General features: G+C 39.8%; 1 protein-coding gene and 1 non-coding gene across 2 annotated transcripts; one reads left to right on the top strand and one right to left on the bottom strand.

Annotated features, from left to right (window-relative positions):
* Positions 1-1,551: 1,551 nt before the first annotated feature.
* On the top strand, positions 1,552-1,624 carry trnak-cuu (transfer RNA lysine (anticodon CUU)). Its single transcript has one exon. It is a non-coding gene; the product is annotated as a tRNA-Lys (tRNA).
* Positions 1,625-4,896: 3,272 nt separating this feature from the next.
* LOC148406234 (brevican core protein-like) lies at positions 4,897-19,317 on the bottom strand. The gene is made up of 14 exons (XM_088405409.1): positions 19,216-19,317; positions 13,542-13,612; positions 13,117-13,473; positions 12,428-12,602; positions 12,185-12,312; positions 11,818-12,111; positions 10,969-11,685; positions 9,144-10,895; positions 7,191-7,298; positions 6,938-7,096; positions 6,718-6,800; positions 5,696-5,840; positions 5,434-5,616; positions 4,897-5,350 (listed from the first exon to the last, which is right to left on the bottom strand). Exons 1-14 carry the CDS (start codon positions 19,251-19,253, stop codon positions 5,229-5,231), a joined length of 4,332 nt encoding a protein of 1,443 aa, XP_088261535.1. The 5' UTR covers positions 19,254-19,317; the 3' UTR covers positions 4,897-5,228.
* Positions 19,318-20,343: the final 1,026 nt, after the last annotated feature.

Below are 20,343 nucleotides of genomic sequence, written 5' to 3'. Positions count from 1 at the left end.
ATTTCTTGAAAGTTGATTTGTTAATGTTAATAAGGATACAGGTTCAGCAGCAAAATTCATCCTCTCGGCGGGCAGCCATTTTTGCCACTTGTTGCCGAGAAAAAAAACGACATCGCAGTTGCTCGGGTTCCGACCAATCGCTTTTCACCTTACAAATATCACATGAGCAAACTCAGAAAACAGGTGTGCCATTATTGGTCGCAACCTGACGATTATAAGAGGCTCAATTATTTATGAAATTTAAATATTTCCGAACATAAATCCCGGGAGGTGAGAATGGCATTTATTCATATCACAAGAGAATTGTAACTGTTATTTGATTGTCTGCGCTGCTAATGTGTCTGTTCCCGTAATGCGTTTAAAATGTGAGTGAGGGGCGGAGAACGCCGCATAATTAACTATGAAAACAAGTCAGGAGCACTTGTAATGACCACTTATTCCCACTCACGCTTTGTCGCCCGGGAGCAGACGCGACAGCCCGACGTGGAAGCCAGTCTACGACTGGGAGTCCTCCATCCATCCCAGCTGCAGCGTTTTTTTTTTTTTTTTGTCTGCAATGCACAGAGGAGAAGGTCAGAGTTCAAATAAGTTCACAGGATGGAGAGCCTTTCACATGTTAATGCCTCAAGGAGAGAAGCAGACAAAAATGGTGCTGATTAGGACATTGTGGCCAAAGTGTTTGTTTTAAATGCCACTCTCTCACATAAGATGGCCGTCAATGACTTTAGCTGATTAGTCCAAAAGTCACGTGGGAATATGAAGAAAAGGACGCCAGGCGAGAATGGGGAATTTGTTTGAGTCTTGGCTGAAAATGGCGCTCCATTTGCAAGCATTTGGGAGTAAAAAAATGGCGGTATTTTGAACCTGGGGAAATTTTTTGGGCCGCAAAACTCGAGGGTTCTAAAGTTTGGCAAATGGACAGGTCCAGAAGCAGCTTTAACCCCTGTGTAGTATTTTGTCCAATCATTACATCAAAAGGATTTCACATCAAAGGAAAGTATTGAAAAAAGGCACTAGGGAGCTGAAATTTCACCCAGATGGTGACAATATAAGTTCAATATGGCATGACCACTTAGTTATCACACTACCAGGAATCCCTTGGCTAAAATACTGGCAGAAAATGACCCCAAAATGATCAAAATACTGCACAAGAGTTAATCACATTTTTCAACACATCATTTCTTGCAAGACATTTGAGTAAAATCTTAGAATTAATACCCACCCATCAATTTTCTAAACTGCTTGTCCTCACAAGGGTCATAAAATTGTCAAATGAAAAATATCATTCCGTTTCAAAGATACTTCTATGATCCTTTTATGTGATTCTTTTCCTGTGAAATACAACTGATGAAAAAACCTGACTCGTCAAATTGCTTTTGCAAAGTTCGCAATTTTCCGTTTATTTTTGAGCCGTCAAGCAACTATTGAAACGTCCATCTTTGTCATGAACAGTCCGTTTTGTAAAGCAGGAACAAATTTATAAAACAAGAATATTATATTGCCATATTATAAATATCTCCATATTAAAAAATGGCTTGCAGCAATAATATCGCCCGGCTAGCTCAGTCGGTAGAGCATGAGACTCTTAATCTCAGGGTCGTGGGTTCGAGCCCCACGTTGGGCGGGATTTTTTTTCTATTGAACCTTTGGCCGGAGTATTTTTTTTTGCATTGAACTGACTTCCAACATCCCACATTCACAATATATCATGAGAGCATATTTTTGTTTACGTTACATCTATCTGCCTCAAACGTTTTTCACAGTAAAACATGACGACACATTAAGGCTCTGATAACGTCAGGTGACAGCGACCTCAAAGGGAAGCTTGAGGTACTGCAGGTAGATAACAGTGGTTGCAAGGAAGTTACGATTGCTGTATTTCTGTCAGAAATGTATATGATCATATCACTACATTAAATTTCATGCAATGCAAAAGTTGAATTTAAAACTAAATATAAAGAAACATTAATTAGGCGGAACTAATAGTGTTGCAGCTCCCAGTAACACAAAACACTGTGGAGCGAGCTTTTTACGACAGAAAAAAAAGCACAACACATTTTTGCTACATTTTATTTACTTATTCAATATTAGCAGTACTGTTGCATGATTCCAATCCCCTTTTCTCTTTTTTGTCTCTAAAATGAGAATATTTAGGGTTAATCAATCCCTCCCAGCATATTGTGTGCCCACCATGGGTTCAAATTGGAACCTGTTTGTGTTTTCACACCACCGCCTGTCAATTCACCCCCCCCCCCCCCTTTCCCTCACCGCAGTAGTGCAAATTGGTGCAGTGTGAACACGGCCACGCCCCCTGCGCCGTAGGTCTAATTGGCCAGGATTAGAGGAGCCAAGGGTTTCTTTTTCAAAGTGCAGTCAAATATTCGTTGTAATCAACAGTGATTAAAGAGAAAGTAAAAAAAAAAAAAAAAATCACCATGGCAGGCAATTTTGATTAATATTGTGATATAGATGAATTGGGCAACAAAATCCAGCCCATTTTGCAACTGAAAATGACATCACAGCAATCCTATGGTTTTTGGAGTTTGGTCATGTGACATCCGCAAGTTGAGCCCTGATTGGTTGTTAGCTGAGCAACTGTGATGTCATATTCAGTCGACATCAAGTGGTAAAATGGCCACACCCTGAGATGGATAAAAATTGGTTGATATTGCTACCTAATTCATATTCAACAAAGAGAACATATATAGTTGAAATACAGTTTTTCAAACAACAATGCATTTTTTAAACAAATAGGGCTGCAATGAACATGGCTTATGAGACTCTATCGAAGTACTGATTCAGAGTTTGAACTGCTATTTTATACTCGCCGCCAGGGGGCAAGTAAATGCAATCAGGTACTTTACTGTTGTGTTTTTGCGGTATTCTAACAATCAAAGTGTGTCGGTGTTGTGTTAAACATATGTTGGTGCTGCTTTTATTTCTAAACGAACAGGCAGTTTTACAAAAGTTTCATTCAAAAAAATGGGAAAACTTCCATGTAGAATTCTTCTGTGGAAATATACTTGGCAAAAATGTATTTTCAGTTATTTTTTTATTAATGCGGCTTATAGTCCAAAAAATATGGTTATCGTTTCAAAATGAAGGCGGAATTACATAGTTAAATTAATACATCTATTTTAGAATTCAAAACAAAAACAGTCAACACTAAATATTATATGAACATAACACATGGACAAAATAATAAGAAACGCGAGCAGTGGCATAAAACTAACATTAGGTGCTAGTCTAATCTAAGCACTGTCGCTGCAAGAACAAAATAGAAATTACTAAATGCAAAATATGAATACAGTATATCAAAAGCAGATAATTTTCACAATTTATATTATTTTAAATTCTAATCAATAAATTCGTAACCAAGCAATTGAATTGATGGGGTAGCCATTTATATATGAGATGTCTGAAAACAATTAAATAAAAAAAAATCGGACCATCGTTGGCTCTACTCCTCACTGCAAGGGTATGGGTCATTTTTGGGGGTCAAGGACCTTCCATTCACGTGTCTTCAATTAAGAAGCCACGTGTCCCTGGGTCAAAGGAGGAAGTCCACAAAAAGTCCTTAAAAGGCTAATTAATTCCATTAATCATTAATCATTATCATTAATTCCAAATTGAAGTGTGAACACTTTTGAAGTCCCTAAAAAAGATTTCGCTGCAGATCCGCCAATATCGAATGTAATAATGCAGAATCTGGCTCGTTCACTGCCACATTTAAATTACATATATAAAATGCAACACTTACTGATATTGCTAAAACTATACCTTTAACTCAACGTCAATCTAAGATCAGAAATCTGAAGAAAAAAAAACAATTGATAGAATTAAAAAAAGACAAATTGAGTCATTAAATTAAGCAATTTTCTGTGTAGACTGACTGCTGGTATCTTGGATGAAAACTTGTTTTGTATTATTTTTTTCAAGTGACTAGTGAAAGAATTTGATTAAAAACTGGATTTAGAACATTTCATCAGAAGTCACGTTGTCAGTCGTTTCGACAATAAAAACAGTAGAATAAGAAAAATAAGCCGTAAAATGAGAAGGGACGTAAAAAAACGGAACAAACGTTTTCTGTAACTTTGTGCAGAAAAGGAACAACAGTTTGTGACGTCAATCGACCACCATTTTAATTTTGCACTTCCGCACTTTGACGCAATGGCGCCATCTTGTGTTGATTTTGCAAACCTACTAGCGTTTTACACCTGTTTTACATACGGTTCTAACCTGTGTCTAATTGAAAGTGTATATACTATATTTGTTTTTTTTCTGAAATTAAAACAAACTCCAGCCGACACACAAAACGACAAACATACAAGGAAAACATGTTAGAGGTTGAACAAAGCCAATTTGGCACAAATACAAACGTGCGTTAAGTAGAAAAACATGGCTATAAATATGGCTATGAATAAACAGATACAAACATAAAATAACAACAAAAAACTTTTAACTCACCTTCTAAAAAAAACGTGTTGTGAAAGTGGAATTCCTTTTCATAAGACTTCGAAGAGTGTCACGGAAGTTTTCACGCACCTTTTTTGGTTCGGAACCGGTGTTGGCGCATGCGCGTTGCGCCACGATGTCACGTGATATTTTAATGTCACCTGTTGACTAATATACACGTCATTATAAAAATAAAAACATATAAAAAAATAAAAAGTAAATGACTGTGCGTAAAGGTTCACCTCTTTTGAATATGCCAAAAAAACTGGACATTATCTTCATAAATTCGAATATTTTACTGTCATGGTATTGTGAAATGTTTAATCACAACTTTTGAATGTTTAGCTAATTTTCGTAACTTAATTGCAAAAAAATACAAGAACACATCACTTTGGCTTGTATTCATTGTTCACCAAAAAATGAAGACCGACCACCACAGGCAACATGGAAATAAAAGAACCATTTATTCTTTGCTCTGTTCTACAAAACTTTATTACAACATAAAGCTGATGAACAAAACTGTGTCTCCAGAAACGTGCACGGGATTGTTTGGAAAAAAGCGCATATGTTATTTTACACTCTTAATATGGACAAACAGGAAGAGCACGACGGGTATTGTAATATTGAGTATGATTAGCACCATCTTGCAAAATGGAACCAGTTTTACACGTGTGTAACATTAATCGGTAAAAATATGTTTTTCACCTTGTCAAGGCAGGACAGCAGAATGTCGTGTGTATGGAAAGAAGTGTGTGTGTGCAAGGGCGGGATTTTTAAAACTTGATGTCCCAATAAAGTGGCATCTCTGTGGTGGTTTCAAAATCATTTTGAAGGGCAGCAAGGTGACCGTCTGACGACGACCTCATTTCAGCGCCGTGGTTTTGACCTCCATACTCTGAAAGGAGATGTTATGTTGCGCTTAATGCATTTTTTTTTCTCTTGGTATCACCCATGAACATTTTTTTTTTTACGTCTTACCTGGGATGCACTGGATTTGGGGCCTGTCCCAATTCCCCCCAGACTGGCAGCGGATCAGCGGATTGAACCTCTGTTGGAACCCTCGAGAACAGTGATACCGCACCACGGCGTCGGTCTCGTACCGGTGCCGAGGTTTTCCAAAGGTGGAGGCGTTGCGGACCTTAGGCGGTGGCCCGCATGATGCTGTTGGAATGGGCGAAAAATGTAAATTGACGCAACCTTACAAGTGAATAAAGCTGATCTGAGTGTGCTCAATACGCACATGTGCCTTTCTTGCAGGTGTAAGCTAGGTGGTAGTTGCAGGGCACGTCGCTCCAGCGCCCGTCGTCGTGCCAAACCATCACCACGCAGTCCTCGCCGGACAGGAAGTAGCTGTCCGGCTGGCCTCGGTACCAGTTTTCGTACAGCTGAAGAAGACCACAAGATCTATCGTTTTCTGAATGGAATACACCAGCAGAATGTGCTGCACGGCAGTAAAACACGCTGCCGGATGTGGTGAGAAGGCCAGGCTATTCTTAAAAAACAAAAACCTTACCATAACAGTAATAATGTATGGACACAAATGTCTTGGAGTGCTTTTATTTTGAAGGTCTACATGGAGGCGTGTCAGAACTCTATTGCCCCTCCCTCACAAATCAAATCACGTTCAATCGCCAATTGAGTTATGCTGACATTTAATTGTTAGCATAAATAAGCTAAACACCACAGGAGCCACGTGAATTTTGTTAACCTCACAAAAAAATGGAAAAAGCGTATGGTCTGTCTTTGTGGTCAGTGACGTGATGATGACACTTTGAGTGGTCTCTACCGCCACCCACTGTCTTGAGGTGAAACACAAGTCAACGAAGAATTTTCTCTTTGCTGACATAGCTTGACCACAGCTCAATGGAATGTTGCGAAAATCGCAGGAAAATCAATGTCATAAATCCTATTAAAATGCATCTCAAAACTTGCAATTATAATGGTTTTATATTGTCCAAAATTTGGACAATAATTATTTTTGTACACAAAATCTCGCTCGATCAGCTGCAATCACATACAAATGTCAGAATTGCTGCATTTTGAAATTTGACATGTTTTAATCATCTGCTTTCAGCTCCCAAGTGTTTGTTTCCCATTAAATATTTGATCATATCATCATAAAATGTTTCAATAATTTGTCAATAAACCAGCTCAGCTGCAGCTGAAAATTGAGCCTTGTAACAAAAGTGCCTCTTCTGTTTACGTTACATTCGCTTGTTAATTTTCTACACCAAAAATTGGATTCTAACAGCAACGACTTACCAATGGGTTGCCATCAGACCACCTGAAATCATTCTCGATGGTTTTATCGTTCAAGCCCGTCCACTGATACTCCTTGTAGTTGTCTGTTGTGGACAAAACAACACCATAAGGAGAATCCCTCCTTAACTCATTCACTACCATCAACGGCTATAGACGTTCATTTTAACTGGGATGGCAGTAAAGTATAAAAGTATAAACGCAACGGAACCGGAGATCGTACTGTTGATGTAGTCCTGCTCCTCAGGGGTCATGATGGAGGCCAGGTGGGCCCCCTGCATGCGGCAGTGCTGTTCAGCCACCTCCCAGCTCAGACGCTGGCTGAAGTGTCGGTAACAGAAACCGTGGAACTTGTCCCAGCCTGCCTCGCAGCGCTCCAGATCTGAAGAGAAAAAAAAAATAAAATTGTGAGAGTGTGGAGCGTGTAGCGGCTGGGAAATTGCTCGATCAAGTGAGTCAAACTTAGATGAGCTCACCCTGGTCACAAAGGTCTCCTCCATAGGTAGGTAAGCAAAGGCACTGAATTTGGCCATCTCGCTCCATGCAAGTGCCCCCATTGAGGCACGGATCATTAAAGCAAGCATCTGGAACATATTTTTACCATATGGATGATAAAGGAAACAAGAACCCCCCCCCCAAAAAAAAAAAAAAAAAATCACATTCATTTGGTTTGTGCACACAACAAAAAAGAACATCATAAAAACATCACACAGGAAAATCTATTACAAAAACATGTCTTCATTCATTTTTCTTTACAATCAGAATATTGTTTGATGTGCATGAATCAACACATTTACAATAACATTGTGCGGCTAAACATACTAAAAGTTTATGCAAAATAACTTGCAACATTATGCAAAATAACTTCTCTGGAGTCTCTGGAGCGTCTGTCCGCCCATCAAGTGTGACATTCAATTTGATTTCTGGAAATGTTCTGGATTTAACCAGATTATGATGGCAATTCAACTCATTTACATAAATCCCGCCCTCATACAGTTTCTCCGCCCATGGTTTGGCCAGCTATGTTTGGTAAACATTTTACATTCTGACTCGAGTTTGAGATTTTGATATCGATTCAGGTGATACCAGGTGAATACTTGTGCTAGTATCGTTGATACATTTAGGTCTATGGAATATCTTGGTATTTAAAAAAAAAAAAATCTTATTGACTCATAGTTTTACATTTTTCAATAGTGCAAAAACACAATCCCATGTATTTATTTACATTTTTTAATTGTTTTAATTGTTTGGCCAAAGAAGGATCTAAAATGGATGCATTCAGTATATGATTGGTTTAGGCAATTAAGTACCAAAGTAGTCATTTACCATAGTAATTAATTACTTAAGTAATCAATACATTTTGTATTAAAATACCCTAGGAATTGATTACTTTTGGGACTAGAGTACTAAATAGATCTAAATAAACAATTAATTTATGTACTTTGATAATAGATTACTTAAGCACTTATTACCTATACTTTAGTACTTATTACTTAAAGAAATCAATATCTTTAGTTCTTTATTCATATGGTATCCATTTTTAGACCGTCAAACGATTGAAAATAAATCAGAAAAAATATTAACTAATTCAGTGCCATGGACGAGAATTGTCATCTTTTAAAATAGTAATGACAATAATAAATAATCAAATTCTGGTCACATGTTTTTTTATGGAGAAGAGCTGACACCCTTGATTAATGCTTACCTAATATTAGCTAATTGAGCACTGTGGTGCTAACTGTGACCATTGGATGACAGTGTTTCCACACTTACAACACAGCTATTACCTACATCAATCTAACTGAGGAATGGAAGTCAATCTTTCATAAGGCGGCGCCCAATATTCACAATATTCTCTTGAACCTTGAAAGGTAAGCGAATATGCTAAATATACTGGCCCTCTAGAGGTTGCCTTTTCCAATAACGCTTGGCACTGAAAGAATTAATATAGTAATCTCAGACTTGAACCCAGATATTCAGGATTATTACGCAGACAAGCTAATCACTCTGCACCGTGCTCACGTAAACTGTGTTGAAATTGCGGGGGCAAAAAGATAGTCATAATATGTCTCCTTTAAAATATGAATCAACAATCAGAAACCAGCAACAAATAAACAAATTACTGTACATTCATGATATTGTCTAGGATCCCTTGCTAGCAGATTGTGCTCAGACATTTAAACAGGAAGTAACAGACATATCACTGCATTATAAGACAATACTTCACAGAAGTCAAGAACAAGAAAACATCACAAGTAACGAGAATGGACTGGACAAGTGTCAGTTGACAGGAGGAGAAAAAGAATGTTTTGGGATGGACAAGAAGGCAACAAAGACATAGGAGGGACGAAGCAAGGAGGCTCGGAAGTTTTAGTACGTTGTCAGGAAGAAGAAGACACTTAGGCCGAGGAGAGCGACATTAGCGTTACCTGCGATTTTTACTTTACCGCCTGCTGCTGACGCCGCCTTCTTGTTGGGCAAAACGTGGTCAGTGGGAGCCTTGGTGGGGTCATGATCTGCTCTCAGGGTCGTCGATCTCCGGGGCTCGGATGTCCGGCGGAAGACGTCGGGCGAGGCGGTCGTCGGAGGACTCCAGGTACGCTTTGAGCGCCACGTAGTCGTCCTAACCGTGGACGAGGCGGACGAGGATTTGGTGCTGATCTCCAAATCTTTCAGAGACTCTTGGGGTCTGGCGGTGGTTGTCATCAGAGCCCAGTTGGACGCCTCGGCGTTGTAGGGTATGACGGTGATCTCCTCATCAAACGGCGGGCCGGTGGAAGTGATGTCATCAAGGGCTGTGGTAGTTTCTTGAGCGTCCGTCTCGGAAAGACCGTTTACATTTTCTCGAAAGGACGGAGGAACGTTTTCTCTAAAGAGCGAAATGATTTTAGACTCTTTTTCTAACATTCCAGTTTCCCCCTCGTGGTAGGTTGGTGTAACTGCATCTCTGTCAAGGTTTGGGGTAATGGTAGCCTCCTTGTCATAGCTTTGCCTCATTTTTTCAATGTTTAGCACAGCTTTGGCCTCTTCTTTAAATATTGGTGGAATATCAGTCGATTCTTCAGAATTCACCGTAGTTTTAGCCTCAAACATCTGTGTAAATGTTGACCCTTCTTTTTGGGTTACTGTGACTTTAGCATCGTCTTCAAATATTGGTATGACTTTAGTCCTGTGTTTTGGGTTTAACGTAACATCAGACTCTTCAAATATTGGAGTTAGTGCAGATCCTTCTTCGGAGTTTAAAGGAGTTTTCGCCTCTTCGAACGTATGCGTCTGTTGTTTTGAGGTTAGCGTAGCGTTAGCTGCAAATAACGGTGTAATTGTAGATCCTCTATTTGGGGGAGTAGCTTTTGCCTCCTCTTTAATTATTGTTGTAACTTTAGTTTCCTTTGGGGTTAGGGATGATGTAGCCTCCTCTTCAAATATTGCTGTGACCGTGATGCCTTCTGGTTTGAATGTTGTTTTAGTCTCGTGGATTGTGGTCGCTATGGTGGTTCCTAATGGGTTGAATACATCTTTATCCTCTTGTTCAAATGTCGTTAGTTCATCTTTAGGAGTTGGGGTAACCTCATCTGTTTCTTCGAAAATTGTAACGATATTAGTTTCCCTGCTAACATTTCCGTTGGGCGAAAAATTGTGCGCAAAAGCTTTGGAAACTATGACTTTTTCTCCAATGGTATCTTCATCAATCTGATTGGTGGTTGAGTTCATGCGACCTGGAGTTAACGCGAGAACAACATCGGGTTCGAGGCCACTTGCTTCCTCATAGCTTACGGTGGCGCTAGCGAAGAGTACGGCATTATCTGACGGTCCATACGATACCGTCATTGATTCTGTAGATGCCTCGGAGGACATCGCGGGAGCTTCGGTGGTGGGCGAGCTTATGCTAAAAATGGTGGACATCGTTGAAAGCAGCTGTCTTTCATTGCTATCCAGGCTGTCTTCAATTTCCAAACTCGTGCTTCCCTCCTGCGTGGAAAAAGACTCCCACAAGTTTGTTGTTGTGGAGAAGCGATCCGAGACAGGGCTGGGCGAATGCTTTGATCCGGGCATGGAGGTCGGATCTTGGATGGTCGTCAAAGACTCCGGAGGAGCGCGGCTGGTTGAGGCAGATGGTGTCTGGTGCGTGGTGGACTCTGTCTCGGGGACGAACTTGAAAACGGCGACTTCCTGACGACTTTCTGTAAAAAGAGACCATTTGATGCTAACGAGGTCGCGTCAAATTGGTATAGCGTGATGCTAGTGAATTCTTACCTTGGGAAGTATCTCCAGATCCACTCAAGGGGTTCCACAATGAGGAAAGATCTTTCGGGTTTTCAGTTGTTTGGAAAAATGGAGTGTCCAGAGTTACAGGGGAAGCTTTCAGACTTTTCTTTTCAGTCTCATATTCAGAGTGCATCGTTTTCAAATCCGAATCCTGCAGCGATTTTACTTTCTGTAATGTCTGTGTGCTCTCTTCGGGGATGTTTTCTGTCAGGCTCTGGCCATGGGTGACCATTGTTGTGCTTTTCAGTTCAGATACCTGGTAAGTAAAGTTTTGAAATGTATCTTTGCTGGTATTAAAAGTGGACTGGAGTGAAATGTTTTGAGGGGAATCATGTAATTCAGTGCTTTTGGTCGTGCTATTTAGTTCTGGAATAAGGGTAGAGTCATGTTTGTTTTCTGTGGAAGCCATTCTGTCAAAAGATCTGAGGAGCTCAAAAGCATCAGTAGTGGTCAAGGGAGGCTCTGTTGTGCCAGGCAGAAATGTCGACTGCTCTCCTACAGCGCTTCCTTTAGTGGGAGGTGCCGAGAAAATAGGAATGGTCTCGAGAACACTCTGAACCTCCCGTTCAATTTGTTCCGAACTTTGCTCGAGAGACAGTTCTTTATCTTCGTCCGTTAAGATGACAACATCTTGTTCAGTGGTGCTAGCCTCGACTGTGCTTGCGATGTCCATGGTTGACGCGGTCGGAGGAGTTGTTCCATTATCTGAAGATAAGACGGATAAAGAAAATGATCGGATTCAAAAGTGTTCAACCTTTCATTTGTTTTCTCATTTTGGCTCATTTGATTTGATTTGAAACCCTCGGTAGTCACGATGCAAATCTTTTGTCAACACACCTCTGAAACAATATACGTCATAAAGGCTGGATGACTCTGGAAAGACCGTTTGGTTGCTGAAGCGATACACGGTCTTAACACCCGCCTGGGGGCCCCCACAACGGTCCCTGGGGGTCCTGATGGGGTAGCGCACGCTGCCGTCAGAAAGCCAGCCGGGGCTGCAGCTGTCCAGACCTTCGCTCCACGCTAGGTGAAGCTGCGCCACTGAGGCAAGCTGAGCTCCTGCAGCTCTGCAGTACGACCGGGCGCCTTCGAAGGATAACAGCTGTGGGACGATGTCATGGAACACCTCCCCTGTAAATAAAATGTCATAAATTTGCAAACATTTGGAGTTGGATAGGTCTCATGGGTATACTGTATGCCTTACCAAGCAGTTCTTCCACATAGCAATATACGTCATAATGATCCTGTGGATTCATCGTCCCGTAGTTTCTCACTCCTGGTTCTCCGTCCATGTCCCCATAGCAAGCTTCGCGAGGTGTTTGGATTGGGTACCTGGGAGCCCATAAGGAAAGTCATTCTGGATCAAAGTTTCCAAAACCACCAGCTCAACAATAAGGATAAGCAGTATAGAAAATGGATTGACGGATTAATCAGGAGACAAGCAGACCTGACAGTCTGGTCTTCTAGCCAGCCAGCGTCACACTGCTCGTAACCATCAAAATACGCCGCCTGAAGCTGGCTAAGATTCGCAACTTGGGCCCCGATGGTCTGGCAAGCTCTCTTGGCTTGATCGAAGTTCAGTGCATATCGACCCATGGCATCCCTGTAGTGGAATACAACACCTAGACAGAAAAAAAAAGCGTAGAAAAATTATAGCATAGGTCAGCTGTTGTCAAATGGGGACATGAGTGCCCCTGGGATGTGTGAAGGCACATTATAGGGTACATGAGATTTGAATATGGTTTAACCAAATCTTGTTATTTGCTTTTCAACACCGTAAAAGGAAGAATGAATTTTGGTTTTTAAATTAAAAGCAAATTGATTGGAACATGAAGCCACTTATCATCACTATCATTTGTGGGGCTGTCACTACCGATTATACATATAAAATCAAATAATTGTATAAAATTTTACTATGCGTGAATGTGTATATTAACCAATTACTTTATGTACAATATTTTTTTTGTGAAAAATCCCCCAAAACCTTGAAGCAATGGCACACAAGAGGATTGATGTTGTACTCAAAATCATTACTGCTGAGAGGCTGAAAGATTTAGTTCATTTTAAGTAAATCTAAAAAATATATATATACTTCAGTACAGTAATAAAGTACTGCGTCCCACCATTGTTCATTACCTTTGACCTTGAGCTGGACGATATCGCTCGTGTCCTCCAGTCCTTGCTGCACCTCGCAGCGATAGTGCCCCGAGTCACTGGAGCGCGTTTCCAAAAGCCACAATGACAAATCTTCGGGCGAGGAGCGATAGTTGAGCAAATCGGCGCGGCCTCTGTACGCCTCGTTGACTTTCACCCTGCCGCCACGCGCCACCAAGATTTGCGTCTCCGTCCCGCCGGACATCAGTGTCCACTTGACCCGCGGCAGCGCCGGAGGTGACGTAGACGTCGAGCAGGGGACGATGACGGCTTGGCCCAGCGGGGCGTAAAGGACACCCGAGTGGGAAATATTCACTTGGAGCGGCGTCTGGATGTCATCTGAATAAAAAAACCCAACATGAGATGTGAGGATTCTTTTTTTAAATCAATGGTCAAGAATCACTCACCGTCTGCAGACGGGGACACGGTAGGAAAGGCCAGAGATAGATGACAAAGAACACCGAGACAGGAGAGGATTCTGCGGAGACAACGACAGTCATCACTCAGGCTAGGGACAGCGTATAAAAATAATAGACATATTATTCCTCCTTACTAGTTTCCAATTTCACACACGTCTAAACATTAAGAGCTGTTGCTTCAGGTAGCCCCCACTGATATCAACCCAAACTGATTCATCCCGACGAAGACAAATCAAAATGACAAACGCAAGCAAAAAAAGGTTCGCAATCAGTTTACTTTAAATGCACTTGAGATGATAACAGAGTTTCTGAAGATATCAGCAAATCTAATTTTATTCTTTTATTCTAACAGGAACATATGGTTTTCTTTTCAAATAAAAAATAAATTAATTGGAACATGAAGAAACGTATTATTTGTTTTTTTTTCTGGACTATTTTGCAAACATTGACTTTCTTTTGTTAAGTTTCAAATGGATGCACAGTCATTAGTGACACAATTATCTGGCAGATGAACCTAAAATAAGAGATAATGTTACACAGTCTTGCGGAATACGGTCACCATCAGATTTTTTTTTTTTTTTTTTTTACATCTGAAATACTTGATTTTGAGGATCTGTCTAAACTGAATTCCAATTTGGAATATTAGAAATGTATTAAGGACAGAAAAAAGTGCATCTAAATTGTTGTTATCCAAGGTATTTTTATGCATATTTATTTATTTATTTAAAAAGTAGCCTAAAACATTTCAACATTCCTACTGGCTGATGCTACTTGAACTATTTTCCGATATACAATACTGCCATGTGTCAAATACAGATAAACAATTTTTGGCACACTAATTTCTTTTTGTGTACATTTCTGGGACTTCAAATGAGAAAAAAAATACTAATGATAAATTCTGATGGCCTGATCATGTGTTCGGGCACAATTTCCGACCACGTGATCGGGATCTGGAGATCCCTATGAAAAAAGCCCATTACAGTGATAGCACTACACATTCATTTCTTTAAAGTGGATTTTTTTTTCATCCAAAAAATGGTTTGAGTTGGTTTGAGGTTACTTGACCCAAAAAAAAAATTTCACAGGTCCATCACTGGAAAAAAAAGGTTAAGAACCATTGACCTAAAAGATCACCTTTAAAGACGTACAAATGCTTGTCACTGGGGTGGTAACCTTTTAGGTTCAACTTTTTGAACCTTTGTGGACATATAGCACCTGAAGGTTTCTTTTGTGGACCTGGAAAAAACAGGTGCTCATTATGCAGCCTTCAAACCAAATTTGGCCCATGTGTCAAACCTAGAAGATCAAGCGCAGAGAAAAATGTTACAAGCAATAAAGTTTTGGTAACTGAGAACGGTGGATAGACGAGAACATCCCGCCGTGGAAAATGAGCAGAATGGCTGCTGAAAATTGGCCCACCACCGAAAACCAAAGACTAAAATAAACATTGTGCTTGGAAGTTGCGTATCAGGAAAACTACTGATTTATTGCAGTGCGTTCTCGCGGCGAATTGGGCCTCCAAAAAAGCAGTCCCACAAACGTGCATCCCTTTACACTTTCAATCTTTTGACAGAATACTTACATGCCTTCAAATGGTGCTGCTGTTTTGTTTAGCAACCACTATTTGAGGAAATAATACAAAAGGTCTTATCTTGCTTAGCTTGGAAGCTAAGGGAGAAAAAAAAAAGTTTGGTTTCCAAGCGCAGGCTTGTGACCGCAAGTCATGCGGCGTCTTGGGCCAGTGGCACCCCGCCACCGCTCTGTCACCAGTCTGGCCCTGTTATTAACCCACCAGGCAGCAGGAAGGCCCGTATGCTCGCTTTGCCCTCGTACGACCTCCCCGGGCAAGTCGGCAACGCTCGTTCATCATTGGAGAAGAGCTGCTCGCACACATGCGCGGCAGCCTAATTACACTTTACGATCCCGAGTCTATACTCTGGTGTAGTAATAGACTGCTATTTTCTACATACCGTAATGTACTGTATGTTACTGAGAAAAGCCCAACCCAAAGGGGGGAATCCCGGGAATGAGCCTGGGATTCCTTCATTGTAGGAGGTTGGATTGAGTTGCTAGAATGACCACTGAGGACCAATGAGAAATCACCGATGAGTGATATTACAGGCAGATCGATGGATTGATAGATAAATGGATGCACGGATGATATAACAAGTGACTGGAAATTGATTTGTCAATTTTACAACTTGTCGACAGAGCAATCAGCAGCCCCTAATGGCATGAGCAGTAGATTTTCCTTTTCAAATTAAGAGCAAATCAATTGGAGCATAAATCAACATTACTAAAATTTTCATGGTCTGTTTTGCCATGCTTTAAGTTACTGTAATTGTAATTTAAGGAACAATTATATATTGGGATATATTTAGGGGACTAAAAAGGACATTTTACATACAGACATATATACTTACATGCATATAAAAATCTATACATACATACAGTATATCGATATACATATAATGCATATTGTATATATACATAAATATAATGCATATATATACATATACTATAGAAATACACATACTATACAAATATACATATACACTATATATACTATACACTTATACATATACTACTGTATACAAAATAGGGATGTAACATTTTGCAAACGAGTCACAAAAAACAAGTTAGCAATAAATTGCTTCACGTTCCAATCAATTTGCTCTGGATTTGAAAATCAAAATTGACTCTTCCTTTTACAGTTTGGAAAAGTAAATAATCAGGTTTGCTTAAAGCCTTTTAAAATCTCATCATGGCTTAATCAATTGATCGATTTGTCATCGAACTCATCGATGGGTAGCAGATTGACCGTTTGAAATCATAAACCAGTAGACTTAATCATTCAAATTGTTAATCAAGTAGGCAAAAAGGTAATAATTTTGTATTCATAGGGGAGAAAGTAAAAAAAAAAAAAAGTCTACACACCCCTAATCTAATCCAAGTATAAGGATGATAGATTGATCAATTGTGCATTTGGTTGATTGACCTATTTATAAAACAATAGCGCACGTGACTATTATTATGCTGCTAACAGCAGTCAAGTGATGTGTGCGACATCCCAATCAGATCAGTGGAAAACAAGCAGCAATGAAGATGACTTTTGAACTGTTTTGACCCTCAAAGGCGCTCATTGAGGGCCAAATAGTTGTTCTAGTGTGCGCTGCTCGGCCAGCTGGGTGGGCCGTGAGCGCCCATCACTATTAGTATGCTCCGCAAGAAAAGGGAGAAAGAAAGCCATGGCAGCTGCATACCACTGCGCTGTACAAAAAAAAAAAAGAGAAGAAGCTGAAAACGCCTCCGGCTGGAAATGAAAGGAGGGACACTGGCACACTTGCTTGCGTTTTTTTCTCCCATTCTTTTTGGGCTTTTGAAATTACAGACAGTGCTGTCTCTTTTTGATGCGATCATATTGTGGGGGCCTTCATTGCATCGCTTTCACTTTGGGGCACACACAGCTTGTCACCAAAACAAAATGGTGTCCGATGGAGGGCCCTTTAAAAGAGTGGAGTTGATGCTGTCAACGGAGACAAACTCCAACTCTGCTGCTTTCACTTTCACTTGACTGGCTAACACCTGACCACAGGCCAGTGGACTGTTCATTGTCCTCCATTTTTTTTTTCTACCTGGCCATTAAGCTGCCCAGAGGAGGAAAGGGCACCGTAAATCACCGAGGGTGCACTCAAGACCAAAAAGAAGCTTGCATGACTTTGTCCTTGCCCTTCAGGGCAATACTGCACTTGGATCTAAGATACGCTTTCAAACAGGTCCGCTCAAACTTTTTTTTAGTTCCTAGACAATAACAACAACAAACAATTCCTTAACTCTCCCATTTGTTTCTTTTTTACCTCGAAAAATTTGACCGCTCCAGTTTTAGTCAAATGAATAAAGGAAACCAAATATGAACATGTGGCATCACTTTCAATACCATTTTTTTTCACACCGATACCAGTAAAAGAATGCAAATCTTGCGCAGTCACAGAAACCAATACCAAGTACCGATACCAAACAAACAGAAAGACCTACCTTTTCCAATATACCATTTTCCCTTAAATTTCATGAATTTTTCGATACCACTTTTTCATACTGATACTAATACATGTAACTCAGTCACAGATACGATATCAAGTACCAATAACACTAATACTTTTGATACACGCACCGCCCCGCCCCCAAAAAAAGACAGAGCAGTTTTAATGAAAATCCCAACTATTACAATATCGAATTTTCCCTTAAATTTCATGACATTTGTATACCACTTTTCACACCGATACTACAGTAGTACAAGTAATATGATCAGTCACGGATATGGATACCAAATACCAATACCAAATACACAGAAAACACAGATCTTTTCAAAGAAAAACCTACCTAGTCCAATATTGCATAACCCATTACATTTCAAGAAATTTTCGATACCACTTTTTCACACTGATATCAGCACAAGTATTTAACTCTTGAATAGTTATCAATACCAAGTGCAAATATCACTAGTAATTTTGATACAACCCCCAAATAAAGTCATCTTTTTAAAAGAAAGGCCTTATTCCAATAAGATATTTTCCTTACAACTTTTATGAAATTATGGGTAAATTTCCATTTTACCAATGAGTAATTTTTCGATTCTTATTGTAAAACTGCTCCAAGAGAGCAGCTGAAACCTTGAAATAAGCCATGGTATCGGCCCTTTACATCCTTATTAATATCTTTTAATCAACACATTTTGCATTGAATGACCTTGATTTGGGGAAGGAGACAAGAAGATGAAAAAAAAGGAAAGAAAAAAAATAGGAGGAGGAGGAGGAGGGTGAGAACCAAAGGGGAAAACTGCAAGTATGGAAAAAAGCAAGCAAGCAAAGCTGCACTACGAAGAACAAAAAAGAAGAAAAAAGAAACAAGAAGGATGGAAGGAAGATGGAGAGGATGCGAGGATAGATGGAAGGAAAGATGCAAGGATGTATAAGATGAAGGATGGAGACTTTGGAAGCATGACAGCCAGGAAGGACAGAAACAAGCAGGAAATGGAAGAGAGGAAGAAAGGATGGAAGGAGATCAAAAATTCACTTCTCCACCAGGTCCCCACATACGGTACAAACCCACTTTTGAACTAAAAATGGCAAGACTGGCCTTGAAACTAATTTGAAACCTTACTCCTTGTGAAGCTCATATTTCCAAGTGTTGAAATTACAATTTGAGACCTGAACAACAAATTCTAACCCTAATTTCAAACCTTATTCTTTCCTTGAAACCTTACCTCCTTCTTTCCTAAGCATTTACATGAGCGAACAGCATTTCACAAATGTGATCATTAAAAACGTAAAAAAACATTTTTCCCAACCCATAAAAACCCCAATATTGCCCAAAATGTCAATTTTTGTCCCAACAGCTCCAGTTTGTGAGCCTCTTCTTGAAACCAGTCACTTTTTTTTTCTTTCATTCAAATGAATGGAAAGTAATGCACTGCAAACCACAATGAGAGGTGGAAGGGGGAAAAAAAAAACTTCCCTAACATTTGGAACACAATGAAAAGTACCCAGCTGCGTGCACACATTTAAAAATAGAACCACGAGCGAACAAACCATCTTGCCCGCTTTTCATTTCAAAGCTCGCATCATTCATCTTGCAATAACAAAAACAATCATAAGAGCCATACCTGAGAGTTTCAAGCTGCATTTTGTCGCCGGCGTTCATAAATCTGCGAGTCTCTTTGCTGCAGTGCGCTTTGGGAGGGGGGGGTAAAAGTGCGTGTCGAGGGGTGAGGGGATTTGGTTGCACCGCGCTGCAGGTCCTGCAAGGGAGCTGCGACCCGCTCGACGCGCGCCAGGAGAGAAAGAGAGAAGCAGTTGAAAGTCTACAAACTGCTCACTTGCTTTTCTTCTTGCGCATGCCTGTCAAGCAGAGTGAAAAGGAGGGGGTGGGGGGGCATCCATCTGATGTCCTTATAGTGGACTTTTATTTGGATTTTGACCCCCGGGGGGAAACTACAATTGCAATAACAGACAACGGTGAATTTACTTTTTTTTTTTTTTTTTTTTTTTTTTAAGAGAGTGTGCTTTCTAGAAAGCAGTGGTTCTCAAATGGGGGTGCGGGTACAATTAATGGCTGAATTAAATGATTCAGGAAAATATAAGTTCATAAAGCAAATTTTATGTTCAGTAGGTTATTTAATTTTATTATTTTAAAACCCCATACTAGAATGGTTGAATCCAACTTGTCACATGCCACCGCTCGTTACCTGTCAAGTTAATGATTTTTGTGAACACATCTCTACTATGATCCCAAAAAAGGACACTTTAAGTTGAATATTTTTCTGTGGACAAATATTTATTTATAATTATTTTTTTTTGAGAACAGGTCTGACACTTTATGTTAGTAATTTTTTGAGGATAAATATTTAATAATTAAGTTAATGATTTGTTTTTGTGAATAAATCTGTAACCCCAAAGAAGACGCTTTATAGCTAATAGTTAACAGACAACTTTATGTTGTTTTTTTTTTGCATAGATCATTGCATATAGATCAGTTTAAACCTGTCTTAATTCTAGGGAACTGTTCATTTAAAATATTAAGTTAATGTTATTAGATTCTGATCACCTTGGGAACACTGCACCTTTTGTGTTTGTGTGAAATTAAACCTGAGAGAATATGCATATTCAAAAAGACTTAAAGACATTCCAACAAAGTGGTAAATTAGCTTATTATTTTTAGTTTTGGAACCAAAACAAAATTCCGATAGCTGAATATGATGACCCTGGTAGCCCCTGAACTTTTTGTAGCAATT

The sequence above is a fragment of the Hippichthys cyanospilos genome, chromosome 21 (genome assembly GCF_059441005.1).
Source record: "Hippichthys cyanospilos isolate Australia breed blue-spotted pipefish chromosome 21, RoL_Hcya_1.0, whole genome shotgun sequence".
Taxonomy (NCBI): domain Eukaryota; kingdom Metazoa; phylum Chordata; class Actinopteri; order Syngnathiformes; family Syngnathidae; genus Hippichthys; species Hippichthys cyanospilos.
The sequence above is the reverse complement of the archived record's forward strand: the minus strand, read 5'-3'. Positions and strand labels throughout refer to the sequence as shown.